This window comes from Ciona intestinalis, chromosome 9 (genome assembly GCF_000224145.3).
Source record: "Ciona intestinalis chromosome 9, KH, whole genome shotgun sequence".
In the NCBI taxonomy this organism is placed as follows: Eukaryota; Metazoa; Chordata; class Ascidiacea; order Phlebobranchia; family Cionidae; genus Ciona; species Ciona intestinalis.
In genome coordinates this window covers 56,694-71,037 of record NC_020174.2, presented here as the reverse complement: position 1 = coordinate 71,037, position 14,344 = coordinate 56,694, and the positions used below count along the sequence as shown (strand labels likewise).

General features: G+C 37.6%; 1 protein-coding gene across 1 annotated transcript in view; it reads left to right on the top strand.

Moving 5' to 3' along the window:
• The window catches only part of LOC100182400 (obscurin), a 55,372-nt gene that overhangs the window by 20,575 nt on the left and 20,453 nt on the right, over window positions 1-14,344 (top strand). Inside the window, exons 47-75 of the mRNA XM_026836041.1 lie at window positions 26-166; window positions 408-646; window positions 797-890; window positions 1,182-1,288; window positions 1,634-1,736; window positions 1,953-2,151; window positions 2,264-2,432; window positions 2,664-2,914; window positions 3,812-3,969; window positions 4,224-4,454; window positions 4,895-5,056; window positions 5,282-5,363; window positions 5,605-5,775; window positions 5,837-5,996; window positions 6,281-6,429; window positions 6,676-6,862; window positions 7,071-7,181; window positions 7,239-7,409; window positions 10,914-11,149; window positions 11,417-11,477; window positions 11,595-11,640; window positions 11,781-11,941; window positions 11,996-12,050; window positions 12,327-12,439; window positions 12,563-12,610; window positions 12,672-12,824; window positions 13,087-13,192; window positions 13,459-14,130; window positions 14,194-14,344. The exon at window positions 14,194-14,344 is cut by the window's right edge and continues 424 nt beyond it. Of these exons, the coding sequence (XP_026691842.1) occupies window positions 26-166; window positions 408-646; window positions 797-890; window positions 1,182-1,288; window positions 1,634-1,736; window positions 1,953-2,151; window positions 2,264-2,432; window positions 2,664-2,914; window positions 3,812-3,969; window positions 4,224-4,454; window positions 4,895-5,056; window positions 5,282-5,363; window positions 5,605-5,775; window positions 5,837-5,996; window positions 6,281-6,429; window positions 6,676-6,862; window positions 7,071-7,181; window positions 7,239-7,409; window positions 10,914-11,149; window positions 11,417-11,477; window positions 11,595-11,640; window positions 11,781-11,941; window positions 11,996-12,050; window positions 12,327-12,439; window positions 12,563-12,610; window positions 12,672-12,824; window positions 13,087-13,192; window positions 13,459-14,130; window positions 14,194-14,344 (4,687 nt within the window). The remainder of the gene's footprint in view (window positions 1-25; window positions 167-407; window positions 647-796; window positions 891-1,181; window positions 1,289-1,633; window positions 1,737-1,952; window positions 2,152-2,263; window positions 2,433-2,663; window positions 2,915-3,811; window positions 3,970-4,223; window positions 4,455-4,894; window positions 5,057-5,281; window positions 5,364-5,604; window positions 5,776-5,836; window positions 5,997-6,280; window positions 6,430-6,675; window positions 6,863-7,070; window positions 7,182-7,238; window positions 7,410-10,913; window positions 11,150-11,416; window positions 11,478-11,594; window positions 11,641-11,780; window positions 11,942-11,995; window positions 12,051-12,326; window positions 12,440-12,562; window positions 12,611-12,671; window positions 12,825-13,086; window positions 13,193-13,458; window positions 14,131-14,193) is intronic.

Here is a 14,344-nt window from a genome sequence, read left to right as displayed (position 1 = left end):
AATTTTTAACTTAATTTATTTTCAGATGTTTTGGTGAAAATTCTGACGTTGATGATTTGAAAAAACGTCAAAGTTTGATCTCTATGTTCTCGGATGCTTACGAAACGGCCAATGAATCTGCTGTTACAATAGAAAGTTATGAAAATGCTCAAGTTGTCGACGATATGTAAGTTATCTTGTTACTTTGTGTAGTTAGTTTATATTGTAGCAATTTATTGAGAAAAATGCAAACTTTTTGCATGAAAGATAGAATCCAACTTTTCTCGCTAACTCCCCATATTAACAATAACTTCAGTTCTGGTTTCGGTCAACTTAGTTTAGGTTTTACTATTTATATTGCGAGCGTGTGGTTTTGCTTTGTAGTCTATAGTAACAGCAATACTCTTTTTAATTCATTATATTTAAAGTTTGGATGTTGCTTCTGATCCTCCCATCTGCATCGTCACCCACCTTCCTGTGAGTGAAACCATCACCACCATCATCGTGGATGGGAAGACCGGGGACAGGATCACAACGAAGACGACCGAGGTCTTCTCATCTATTCTTAGGAGTGATGAGGTCATCCCAGAGATCCAACTTCCTCAGGAAACAACGGATGAAAAGATGGAAAGGATGTTTAAGGACTTTCCCATCATTGAGGAAGAAGGTTTGGGGGTTAAACTTATTTAGAGCTGAACTGGCTGTGCTTTGATTTATGTGCACAAGTGTGGACTACCCAGCTCTCTTTAAACTCTTGATGAACCAAGTGAAACATCTGCTAGAATTTGAGTATTTTAATTTTATTTTACAATAATAGATTTGACCAAAGCAACAGCAGATCAACGAAATCCCGAGCAAGATGTTTCAAAAGTAAAACCTTCAGGTGGTGATGAAGTCATTGGTGTTCTGAGGTATGTAAGTGTTGTATAGTGTAGTGTCTATTCAAGTGTCTATAAACTGCCGCAGTGGGTTCTAGATGGTAGCACCCTGGATGTTGGGACCTACATCCCAGGTCCAAGGTGTGCCTCACTGAAGACCTCATCTTATTGAATGGAATTTCTATTATTGAGCGACTATAAACTGCTCCAGTGGGGTCTAGATGGTAGCACCCTGGGTGTTGGGGTAATAGACCTACATCCCAGGTCCAAGGTGTGCCTTACTAAAGACCTCACACTTACCTTTATCATCATTGTTTATCACAGAGGCTACCACTCACATAGTGAAGGTGTGGGTCCAGGGTTCACTGAAGGCTTACACAACCAGCGAGCTTTTGTTGGAGATAACATCGTGTTTGCATGTGTTGTATCAGGTGTGTTGGGATATTTATATTTTCATAGTTTAGCAGCAAGACTTTTATTTGACATTTGTCGTAAGTAGTTTAACCTGTAGCATGTTTTAACGACTTTCGTTTTGCTGCTAATTCTTTTCTCTTTGTTGTTTTAATTTATCTGATCTGTATTCAAAAAGATAAATGCAGTTCATGTTATTTCATACTTTTTATTCAAACATTTTTGTCACATTTGCGTCAATCACTACATAATACCATCAACTGCAGAAATCTTTAGTAATTTAACGCAACATAGTGCATTTTGTATATCACCCCCCCTTAATGTGAGTGACAATGGTTACCCCTAAACCCCTCCACCCCCTCCAGGTTCACCCCACCCATTGGTAAGGTGGAGCAGGGAAGGCCATAATGAAGAAGTGAGGATGCTGACGGGGGATTCCCCTAATATAGAAATCAATTCAATGCTCAGGTAAAACATAAATATAATAGGTTGAGGTAAAATGGTTCATTTTTCTGTGTCCTTTATATTACCATTTGTTACTCAACAAAAAATATTTACTGAGTTTCATACCAGTATCTTTATGATTCTCTAACACTGTTAATTGTGGAAAACAAGATTATTACAAATGTTATATTATGTGCTACCAGTTCCCATCTTAATAACATTATCATTATGACATCACAGAAGCGATGGTCGGGTTGAATGTGAGTTAACGATCCATGACATCACAATGAACGATGCGGGATTGTACTCGTGTCAAGCTCGTAATAACTTCGGACAAAGCGCTTGCTCAGCAATATTACAAGTTTTCCATGATGACGAGGATGATGATGTCATGATGACATCACAATTACATGAAGATGAACAGGATGTATTGGAACAAGTAAGTTGGGTTGTTGTTTAGTATTTGTTTGGTAACAAAACACAAATGAGTATAGTTTGCTTTAAAATCTTTCATAAAATTATTTGCATTTTTATTTCAATTCTTTTTCAAGATGGCCGACAATGGTTCCCCCAACGACGTTTTTAGCGACGATGACGTCTCTTTTTCTCTAGCACCCACTAGTGAGGTTGGTTACAATTGGTCGATTCAGCCACCGGAGCCTGCTTATGTCACACTACCCCATTATGACATCATAGAGGAAAATAAACCTAGTGCTGGAGGTAGGGGCGCTGATATTAATGTTAGTTTTTATGCTTGTGTATTCTGGACCTGTTTGCCAAACATCAAACTTAAATAAAACTAACATTTTAAATCAAACATGGCCGATGCTGAAACTCTGTAAAGAACTTGTCAACGCATAATTATAACGTTCAGTGTTTTGTCACTACTTATTTTTCCTGTATTATGATGTTATTGTTTTTTTAAACAAAACAAATAAAAATATTTTTTAGGATTTGCAAAACCTTTGAAGATCCATGTGTTGGAGAGCGTGGTGCTTCGTGAAACTTATGATAGTAGTGATGTCACTGATGATGTCACAGATGATGTCACCGATGATGTCATCAGTGACTCATCTGCCAACTTATTTTCCTCGAAACCAAAATACCGAAGCATCGTCACCAAACGTACCTCCCGCCCACAAACAACCGACATGTTTTCAGATTCAAGTTCGGAATCTGAAAGTTTTGCTTCGTTTAACCAGGTGGGGAGTGAATACTATTAAGATTATGTTGCTGTGGCCAGTGTTCCTGCAATGCAGAAGGTGCTTTCAGTAAAATATGTGTCAATTATTCTGGTGAAAGATTGGGAAATATTCAATTATTATTGGTTCGACATTTCTGATTGAAAACAATCCTACTTACATACGTGGTAACTAGTAAGCTGGCACAAGGTTTATCAAACAGACCATCTGCGGTATAATGACTGTCGTTGCCCCCTACATTTAATAAGCTAGTAATTAGTCAATTGACTGTAAAACACCAGAACATTTAAGTTTAACATACACGGTATGATTGAATGATAACTTGAAGTGTTGACAACAGTGATTGTCACCTCATCCATGGTGATTGTGATGTAACAGCTGTTAGATTGTGATGACATAGTTGTGGTTTAGATAGGTTGATAGGATTGTTTGTAAACATTCTCTTTGTTGCTTGATATCAGAATGTAGCTTTGGTTGGTAGATGGTTGTGAGTGAACTGTTCTATAGAGGTGAGGTCCTGTTGCGACACGCTGCTACATTTAAAACAGTTCAGGCAGTTAGTTTGCATACCAATGTTAAATACACCTTCAAATGGGTAGAAGTTGCCATGATATGCAGTTGATAGGTTGCCAGCAATTGTTATGAATATTTACCAGTTGTTTATAAAGAATAAGTAATTTTACATTTTATGACGTTTTAGGAAAATTTGTTTAGATAATAATGTCTAAAGTTTTGCGAATTAAGTTAGATTGGTTGTCGCTGAAAGGTGAGTTAAAATATATTTGTTACAGTGTTTTAAACTGATTGTGTCTTACTATGGCTTAAGAACATAAACGTCGACAATAGTAGCAAGTGATTTTAACCCTTCTAATAACTTGTAATGCGTTTCATCCACAGACCCCCGATGTATATTACGCGGTAACATCTGTGGTTGGCTCGGTGTCAGGAGATGAAGCGTTCCAATTAAAACCCGGGCAAGCAGTTGAAGTTATGGATACCACCACTAATAAGGAATGGATGGTTCGCACAAAACCTACTAAACATCAACCATCAAGGTTTGGAATGATCAATGTATTAAGTTACTCCGTTGGCTTCATTGTTGAATTTGTCATTATAATCCTTTTTATATCCAGCCAATAATATATAACCAGTTTGTTTAGTTATGCACATTTTTATAAAAACTTTTTCGAAACTAATTTTTGTATGAGAAAAGTTCCTTTAATCAACCACTGGTGCATGAAACAGAACACCGGTGTTACAACTCCTTACACACCCATGCCAAGAATAATCAACCTTTCCCCCCCCACAGAACTGGCTTTGTTGACCCGATGTATCTTTCCTCTCGTCTCTTCACTCCCTCCCCTGCTCCCTCTAGTGGAGGGACCAGCCAACGATCCGCTCACAAGTTCTCGTTCACCCAGGAAGTCAGTGAACCGGAACAACAACTTCAAATCCCAAACGATCTATTGTTAGTGACATCATCACTGATGACATCACCAAAGTGGAAATTTGGTGACAAACTGACGAAAGACAAGAAAAAGTAAAAACCTAAATATATTATTGTATTTAAAACATATCTGTTTTTACCTGACTTTTGTTAAGATTTACTTTATTGCCTGTGATAAAGGATACGAATAAACACAATTTTGATTTCCATTATAAAAGATATGACATTAACTGTGTTATATCCTAATGCTGTCTTGCTGAAAATTAAATAAACCAAGCTCAACCTAATATTTAATAAACTGTAACAATAATATTTACGTTTGTTAACTTTAACAATATAGTAGGATGGGGTAAGATGGGACACCTTTTTATTTTGGTGTTTGGTTTGGCAGTAAACAAAAAAATAAAAGAGTAATAAAGCTTCCCATAGACCGTTGTTATTTGTTTAAAACGCGATCAGGATATTTGTATGTTTTGTGCTAAAGACGTCCCGTCTTCCCCCACCCCACAATACAGCATCCCAATTAACCCCAGGAACCTCGTGGCTTCTTTGATTCATGAAGAAGTTAGTTTCATTAACCGACTTCGACGTGTTTGTTACGTCATAAACAACTCACCAAGCCTCCCTGAAGCTATTGACCACCATTGTCATGTCATAATCGGAGATTTGGGAGGAATCGAACAATTCCATTCGTGGTACGATTGTGATGTCATTATGATTGTTTTAAAATTACAGATGTTTAAATTTAAATAAAGAAAACATAAATTGTTTTTTATGTTTTTTAAAATTCAGATTTCTGACAATTTAGGAATTTCAACTGAATGAATTTCACTTATTTATTCTTTAACAATCGGGTTGTTCTGTTCCATACACCCAACTTACCACCTTTGTAACACAAACGTAATTATTTCATCAACCAGCATTCTTCTCCCCGAACTAACCAAGATATCCGACCCATCTTCGCTTCCTCATCTGTTTCTACAACTATCTTCCAAGTTTGAGGTGTGTGTGTGATGTCATAATGATGTTTCTTAAATCATAATGTGTTGGTAAATTTGGCTGCTTTTGATTTTTCTTTATTTGTGGGTATTTGGACAAGACCATAATCTGAAGCGACAACTTGAATAGAGCACAGAAATGTTGAATCTCCAAGATAAAAACTAAAAAAAGATTTGTTTTCCATTTACAACATACCCGGCAACATCAAATACAAATAATTACTTTGTTGATTATGACATCACAGGAACTCCATCTTAGTCATGTGATCAACACGTTTGGTTCCGCTCGATTAATCAAGGAGAACGATGACATCACAATGGGTTTGCGGGAGTTGTCGCGGTTGGTCGATATCGATATGACAGAAGTCACGCATGAACCGTCGCAACAACTTGTGCTGTATCAGTATTATCTTAAGGTATGATGTCATGATGATGTCATAGGTGGTTGATGATGTCATAACTTGATTATTTTCACAGAAACTCCTCGTCAGTAGCGACATCTCCACCACCCGACCACTAGAGGCCGCCATCCACATGTTGTCGGACGTTCCATATAAGGCAAACATGACCCGGGTGTGGGGAGGGGTGCGGGGGAAACCATCCGATATATCGGGGTTCGGAAAGCTTATTAAGGAAGGTGGGTTCCTTGCCTTGTTTATTTGGCAATTTTCCCTCATGCGGTAATTAACTGGGTGTTGGGGTAATGGACCAACTCTGATCTAAATCCCAGGTCCCATGGCGTGCCTCACTGTAGAACCTCACCCATATAGAATATAATATACATATACAATGTTGGGGTAATGGACCAACTCTGGCCTAGTACACATTGCGTGCCTCACTGTAAGACTTCAATAGTATGTAATAGAAATAATTTAATTCACCTGTTAAATACAACTTATGTTATTTGCGGAAATGTTTCAGGTATTTTCCACTTGTTGTCAGAAGAGAGCGGACGTAAATCTCGACAACGAAGATTGTTTTTGTTCCAGCATTATTTGATTGTTACAAAAATTCAAAAAATGTTAAGGAGAAGTGAAAACGATGACTCTGTGTTTGAACAAATGCATAAGGTTTGTTGAGGTTGGGGTTCCACACATTAAGCTTATTATGCTCAACAATGCAGTTTAAGGGTGGCAGTTTATTTGAAAGAAAGGGTGATAATAGTGATAACCAGAACATTACAAAGTTTTACTCCAATATTTGATTAGTAATTCTGTGCCTAAGTACCCTCATGCAATGTGCTTCAAATTAAACATTTATTTCGTTGAAACAAGTTACCAAGTTGCTATAATTGGTTTTCTAATATTTCTTAACAGACGGACAGCATTATGTTGGACGATGACCATTGTGACATCAGAAGCTTTATTATTAAGTCATCAACCGATAGATTGGGTGTTGCATTGTGGAGCATGAGGTTACAAACGAGGACAAGTTCGTCTAAGAAGGCTTGGATGCGCGAGATAGAGAGGGTGGTGGGGGTGGCTAAGCATGGAAGCTATCAAGGTGGCGGGTTGTGTATGTGTTGGCCTGCAAAGTTACATACGTGGTAACTTATAAGCGGGCACGAGGTGTATGAAACAAAACACCCGTGTTATAACAAATGTCGTTGCCCCGCTATGTGAGGATAAATAAGTTACAAACGTGGTAACTTTTAAAAACAGTAAATTTTATATGATTTGTTGTAAAGTTTTAATTTGAACTTTTATTACAGAACCATCGTTTACAATGGAGCTTTGTGACATCACAGTCAATGAAGGAGAATCCATTCATTTGTTTTGTTACATCACCGGGATTCCCCTTCCAGCTGTACAGTGGTTGAAAGGTGGGTTATGACATTATAATCATATTGTGAATGGTTTATGACATCATAATTGTTTAGATGACTCAGCAATAACTGAGGGAGGTCGTATACTCCCATCTAGTGGTGAGGATGGATATCGAGGACTTCATGTAACCACGGCAACCAAGCATGACGAAGGAAAATATTCTTGCCGAGTCATTGTTGACTCACAAGAACCCATTATGACATCATCGTGTGTCACAATACAAGGTACGCAACATAAACATCTGATAAAATAAAATGGAAAACTCACAAAGTTTTGTTGCATAACAGAGAGGGATGGAGGGCGCTAGAGATTGGATTTGATGGAAAATATGTTTTCTATGTTTTTGTTGTGTGTCCTATACTCTCATGTTCGAAAAAATAAAAAATTTACAAAACTTTGTGAGTTTTTCTTTATGTTAAGAGTTAGTTTATTGGAAGTTGGTAAAGTTGTCTAGTTTTTAACAATGACTTGGACTTGAACCTAAGACCCCTGGTTTAAATAGGTTTATTCATATGAATATTACTTTCTCTTCTTATACGTTTAAACATATAACCCAGGCCACCAAGATAAGGAGTTTGTGGGTATTTGAAAACATGAGGCAGGCAGAACGTTTGGTATTTGCCTAATAAAGGTTTCATTAGTTATAAATATTGAAGAAAAAGAATATTAACATGGTTGCTTAATGCTGGTCATATACGGCCCCTTTATACACATTGCACCAGCTAGTCGTCATAAAACGTACAAATAATAAATGACGTTCAATTTGTCAAGTTTTATTTATCCATGACGTCGTACACCATGGCGTCATGTGGGGATTTCCCGCTCAAAACTACGATTTGTAACGTAGTAAGGATTTTCCTCATGTTTATAATTTTAAAACGAGTGAATAACTTGAGTAATATGTAGCAGGGTGGGGTAAGATGGGACACCTTTAGTACATAATATCCAAATATCCTGATCGTGTTTAAACAATTAACAACGGTCTTTTAAATCGAGAGCCTACGGTTACTATTTTTTGAGTATTTTAGTTTAGATCTCATGTACTTCGAATAATTTAGGGACGAGAAAACAGAATAAAATCTTGTCCCATCTTACCCCAACCTGCTATACAACATCGCAAAAAGACGAGAACGGTGAAACGACAGTCGTTATAACTGGTCTATGGATAAAACAGAAAGACAAAACTTATTTAATAAAATGCCCACCGTTGCACATTATAAACAATATATTCAATTATTTAATTAAACAACATTCAAGTTATAATGTTAACGGTGTGTCTCGGTGCCTACCAACCCATAATTGTTGGCTTTAATTCTCAACAATGCGAATTGGAGATTTGCAATCAGCATTATTACGTCATATAAACTTATTAAAAATTAATATTAACTCACAAAAACCTAATTCTAGAACGGAAATGAAATCGCGATAATTGCTTTCATCGATAGTGACGTAATTAACAATGCCTTTTTTAACAATTATACCTCTGTCACGCAACAATGGTTGAACTTCAAACGTAACAATCGGAATTCATCTCATGGGTATTATGACGTCACAGATTCCCTCAACCGACCTTAATCTGTCTTATCTCTGACGTAACAGTTGCTGGAACGCGTGCGTCTGTTTCGGAACAATATGACTATGTCGTAACGAACAGATGATTGTGACATCATCACAGCAACAAGAAGTTTTAGAATTCAATTGTTAGTTAACAACCAGAGACAATTGTGATTGCAATGGTTGGTGGACGTGTAGATGTTGGTTCGACTCGATGTTTGCGGTTGTTATTTGGTGTCGTGTATAATGCAAGCAATGTATAAGCAGTGCAGCGAATGGATATGGTTGCAATAGTAGGTTTAGTATTCAGACAGTAACTTGGTCCATCATCAGTGTAAAAGGGGTTACTATCCACCAAGTTACTGTCCGAAACATCTGCTGATCATGAGTTTAGTATCCAGACAGTAACTTGGTCCATCATCAGTGTAGAAGAGGTTACTATCCACCAAGTTACTGTCCGAAACATCTGCTGATCATGAGTTTAGTATCCAGACACTAACTTGGTCCATCATCAGTGTAAAAGAGGTTACTATCCACCAAGTTACTGTTCGAAACATCTGCTGATCATGAGTTTAGTATTCAGACAGTAACTTGGTCCATCATCAGTGTAAAAGAGGTTACTATCCACCAAGTTACAGCCATCGCCACAAAACGCGCAGAATTCCCTGAGGTATCTAGTGTTGAACGATAATGAATATAGTCAAGGTCAACTGTGACGTCAATAATCGATAATTGTCTTCTTACCTTTGCTTGTTTCACACACCGGTACACTGTTTGTCGTTTATCTCACGAACCAGTACACTGTTTGTCGTTTACTCCACAAACCAGTACACTGTTTGTCGTTTATCTCACGAACCGGTACACTGTTTGTCGTTTATCTCACGAACCGGTACACTGTTTGTCGTTTATCTCACGAACCAGTACACTGTCTGTCGTTTATTTGTGCAGTAACATTATGCTACTATAATGTTCGTCATGACGTAAACCTAATTGTAGGTCACGTGATTATTACGTCACACACCTTTATTGTTATACCACTGTTACGTTTGTCTCATAAGTTTCATTCATTACATAGCAATTGTTATATCATGATCGCTTCGCCTGTCATTCCAATCTTCTTATACAGGGACTCGTATTTATAAGTCGGACACCACAGGAATATTAAAATAATCTTCGAATCGCGAAGAGTAATACATGTGATTTCCATAGCTTGTTGTAGCGACTGTTGTTTTGCGTTGATAATCGCATTCTCTTCGTTGTTTTATTTAATTTGATCTTCTTTGCGTTAATGTTTTGTTCAATAAGGGGATATATATGTTGATAGGAAGTTCGAAATTGTCCTTTTTAAATTACTTTGGATGTTCGAGCCAAACGCGGTCCTCATTCATTTGGTCGCGAACCGATAATCGATGACGTCAATATAACTTGTGTGTTTGGCCCCGCGTTGTTTTTCAATGAGTGTAAATTGTTGTTTAATGGAAACTATATTAATAATGTCATATTTAACGTCGACCGATTTACATCAAATTTTTGTATTTTAGAAAGCTTCCCATATTCTCTGCGTGTCCGTGTAATTCAAATATTTCATGCACTTCTTCCTCTTTAACGTTGTGTTTTATATGTATGACGTCACAAGCGTATCTTTTATAAACAATCGCCGATTAACTTCCAGAATTCCTAGGTTATGTGTTAACTGATTGTTAAAATTTTAGAACGTAACAATGGTTATGTTTTACCTTATAATTAACTTATTAATGACGTCACAATGAACCGCGGGTATTTCCTGGGACCCGACCAGGGGAATACCCTGAATTTACTCACCGATTGTGACCGCTTATGTCACGTGATTCACATTTTATATTTGGATCGAATTAAACAAGAACAATACTCAGGTGTGACGTTACAAACTTATAATCACTCTTGTTACGTCAGTGTTCTTCTTTGTTAAACTTTATTTGAGAATATAATTTAATCTATGTATTGTGGGTACATTTTTATTAATTTGTTCTTCGCTATCGCATCCAAAGAAATAAACAAAATGGTTGAGTTTCGTATGATACATTATAATTAAAACGTATTTTCTTTTCTAATGGCCACTATGATCGTTTATATGTCGCGCCCCAAAGTTTACAAATGATTTTGCTGTTAATTGTAATGAACCAATATTCTCACAGTGCCGCCGTACTTCTACAATCACGTGGAAGACGTCACGTGCGGTTACGGTCACGTGGCTACATTGCATTGTGACGTCACAGGGCAACCTGAACCACGTGTCAGTTGGTTTAAACAGGAACGTAACGCCCCCCTACGGGAAACCCCCGGGAAGTTTGCGCTACGTAAACAATGTGAGCGCGTGACGCTTATCATCTATGACGTCACAACGGAAGATATTGGATGTTATACATGCAAGGTGATTGATTAGTTTTAATTTATTATTTATAATTAATTGTTAAATCAAATGTAGTTTAGATGTTTTATTATTTATAACAGCAATTAATACTACAAAGGTAAATAAAAATATTTACCTGCAAGTTTACATACGTGTTCACTTGTGTGGGCATGAGGTGTATGGAACACCCGTGTTAAGTAATGCTGGTTAGGTCAATTATAAATCTTAGTAAAAGCTGCTTTATATTCTTCCCACATTTTAATCATCCCCGATATTTTCATCTTCCAGATTTGGAACGAACTTGGTGAAGCTCAATCAACGGGGAGGTTGTTTTATTCCCCCTCACCAGGTGGGGCTGTTACGTTACAATAGTGTTCGGGAATCCCTAAAATAATTTTTAATTGCCAACTTTTTTATAAATGATTGTTTATATTGTGATGTCATGTAACAATTGTTTCACATCCAGATAGAACAATCAACGACAATGGGAGTTGTTTAAAGAAGGTCATCATGTAAGTGACGTCATAATTAACATAGTAAATAATTTGATAACTCATAAGCGGACATGAAGTGTATGAAACAGAACAAAGACTGTCGTTACCATGCTACAAGAGGATAAATAAGTTATGTAACTTTATTTAAATATCATTAGAAAAGAAACTGTGAAAATCGTAAAGCGTGAACAAGATGCTCTCTCCTGCCATGCGGTGGTGGCTCCAGGTTTCAACACTCAGCCACAAGATGGGAGTAGACGGGATTCAATTACAATCCACTTTCCACTGCTAGAGGGCAGTAGACTGAAGAACTTATCAGGTAAGTTAATGGTGTTTCTATTTTTGAATTTCCAATGATGTTGTTTTTATGTAGTGAGCACTGAGAGAAGCAAAGATAATAAAGAGAAAGGGAGGAGTGGGAGCAATAGGTGAGTGGTAAATCTGCATTTAACCTAGTGATTTGTATTTAAATAAATTATATATATGCATGGTAATTGGGCACGTATGAAACAGAACACTCATATTACAACGACTGTCGTTGCCCCACCGTGCTAGGATAAATAAGTTACGTACGTGGTAACTTGTAAGCGGGCGCAAGGTGTATGAAACATAACACCCCTGTGTTAACGACTGCTGTTGCCCCGCCATGCGAGGATAAATAAGATGATAATATTAATATTACACAATGTTTATGACATCACAAGGTGGCGTGGAGAAACAGAAAGTGATGTCTTCACGTCAACGAGCTCGTTTGACCTCGGATCGACCTCACCCGTGTCCAACAACGAGGATGTGTTCGACCAACCAAGCGTGACGAGTAATTATGTTTCTATTGAGGAGTATTGTTATTCTATGGATTATTGAGACGAGTAATTAAATTTCTGTGGTAACGAATATCTAGGATTGGGAAACCTCACCAATATATTATTATTTACATTAGCATCAATTGCCAACTTGATGGACAACATGTCCCAACTTGATGGACAACATGTCCCAACTTGATGGACAACATGTCCCAACTTGATGGACAACATGTCCCAACTTATAACATGTCCCAACAGGTTCCCCCTCCCTTGATTCATTCGACCAGGATTTGATGAAACGCGTTGAATGGTTGGAACGTGGTAGGAACTCAGGGTCGGAGTATCGTCGGGGTTCGGTTCCTTTTCATGCCTCCATTATACAACCTAGGGCGGATTCTGGTAAGTGTGTGAGGGGTTAAGTGTGTTGGGGTCAAATCCAAATATGGTCCTAATCTCAGGCCCTTGATAAAACTTCACCCATTTAGAATAAATATTTTTTGCGGATATTTTCTATTGATTTTCATTTTTCCCTTTGTAAGTTTGTCATACAGTTTCCAAATTATTTTCAACAAACAACCATTTCCAATTCCTATAAATAGAAAGCATTGTAACATAACCTTCCCACCAATGCTGGTAATGTAAAAGTCCCATTTTCCCACAGCCGACACTGGAATCTATTCGTTACAAAACGGAACAATGAATGGGTCTCATGATTGTGATGTCACAGAGGAGAAACAAGACACAATCACAACGGAAACAATGACAAGGTATTGTTAGTTTACCTTGTATAATATACAGGGTCGATATGTGTATAAAGATTAAATAAATCGACAATGATTTTCTTTCCACTTGTATACGTATTTTCAGCAACAACAATTTTATTTGACACAGTAGTTTGTACCCATAGCTTGTTTTAACTTTTGTTTTGCTGCTAATTCCCTTTTCTTTGTTGTTTTATAACCTTATCTTTTACAATGATTCAGCTCCCTACATTAGCTACATACACACACCATTAACCCCCCCCCCATTCCAGCCCCCTCCCCCCCACATGGAGCCCGTCCAACATAAATGTTGGTTCGGGTTTTATCGCTCGATCCGTTCGTGCACAAAACCAAAACCTATATTTTGATGGATTCTTCAACGGAACCAATCAAGCAGGACCTGATGATGTCATAACCACTCAAGCATGCCCCGATGATGTCATAATCACTCAAACGCAACATAATGATGTCATAACCACTCAAGCACAAACTAATGATGTCATAACCACTCAAGCACGTCCTGATGATGTCATACCCACTCAAACACGTCCTGATGATGTCATAACCACTCAAACACGTCCTGATGATGTCATAACCACTCAAGCATGCCCTGATGATGTCATAACCACTCAAGCACAAACTAATGACATCATAACCACTCAAGCATGCTCTGATGATGTCATAACCACTCAAGCACAAACTAATGATGTCATAACCACTCAATCACATCCTGATGATGTCATAATCAGTCGACCGCCACATAATAATGTTACAACCACCCAAGCATGTCCTGATGATGTCATAACCACTCAAGCAGGACATGATGATGTCAAAATCACCCAAGTATGTCCTGATGATGTCATAATCCCCCAACCCCAACATGATGATGTCATAACACCTCTATTAAGCAACAATGGCATCGAAATCGTTAACCTCCGCAATAGGTAAGTCACTTACGTAAATATTTATATTACTTCTATGTTTCACATGTGTGGTTGTTGTTTCAGTGATGATGTGGCGCAATCTGATTCGTCGGTTCATGTTGAATCATGTGATTTACTTGACCAATCACAGTCAAGTAAAGCCAATCCATCTATGATGTCACAATGCAACGTATCTTCTATTGAAGCTTCAACATTTGATGTTGTGACATCACAA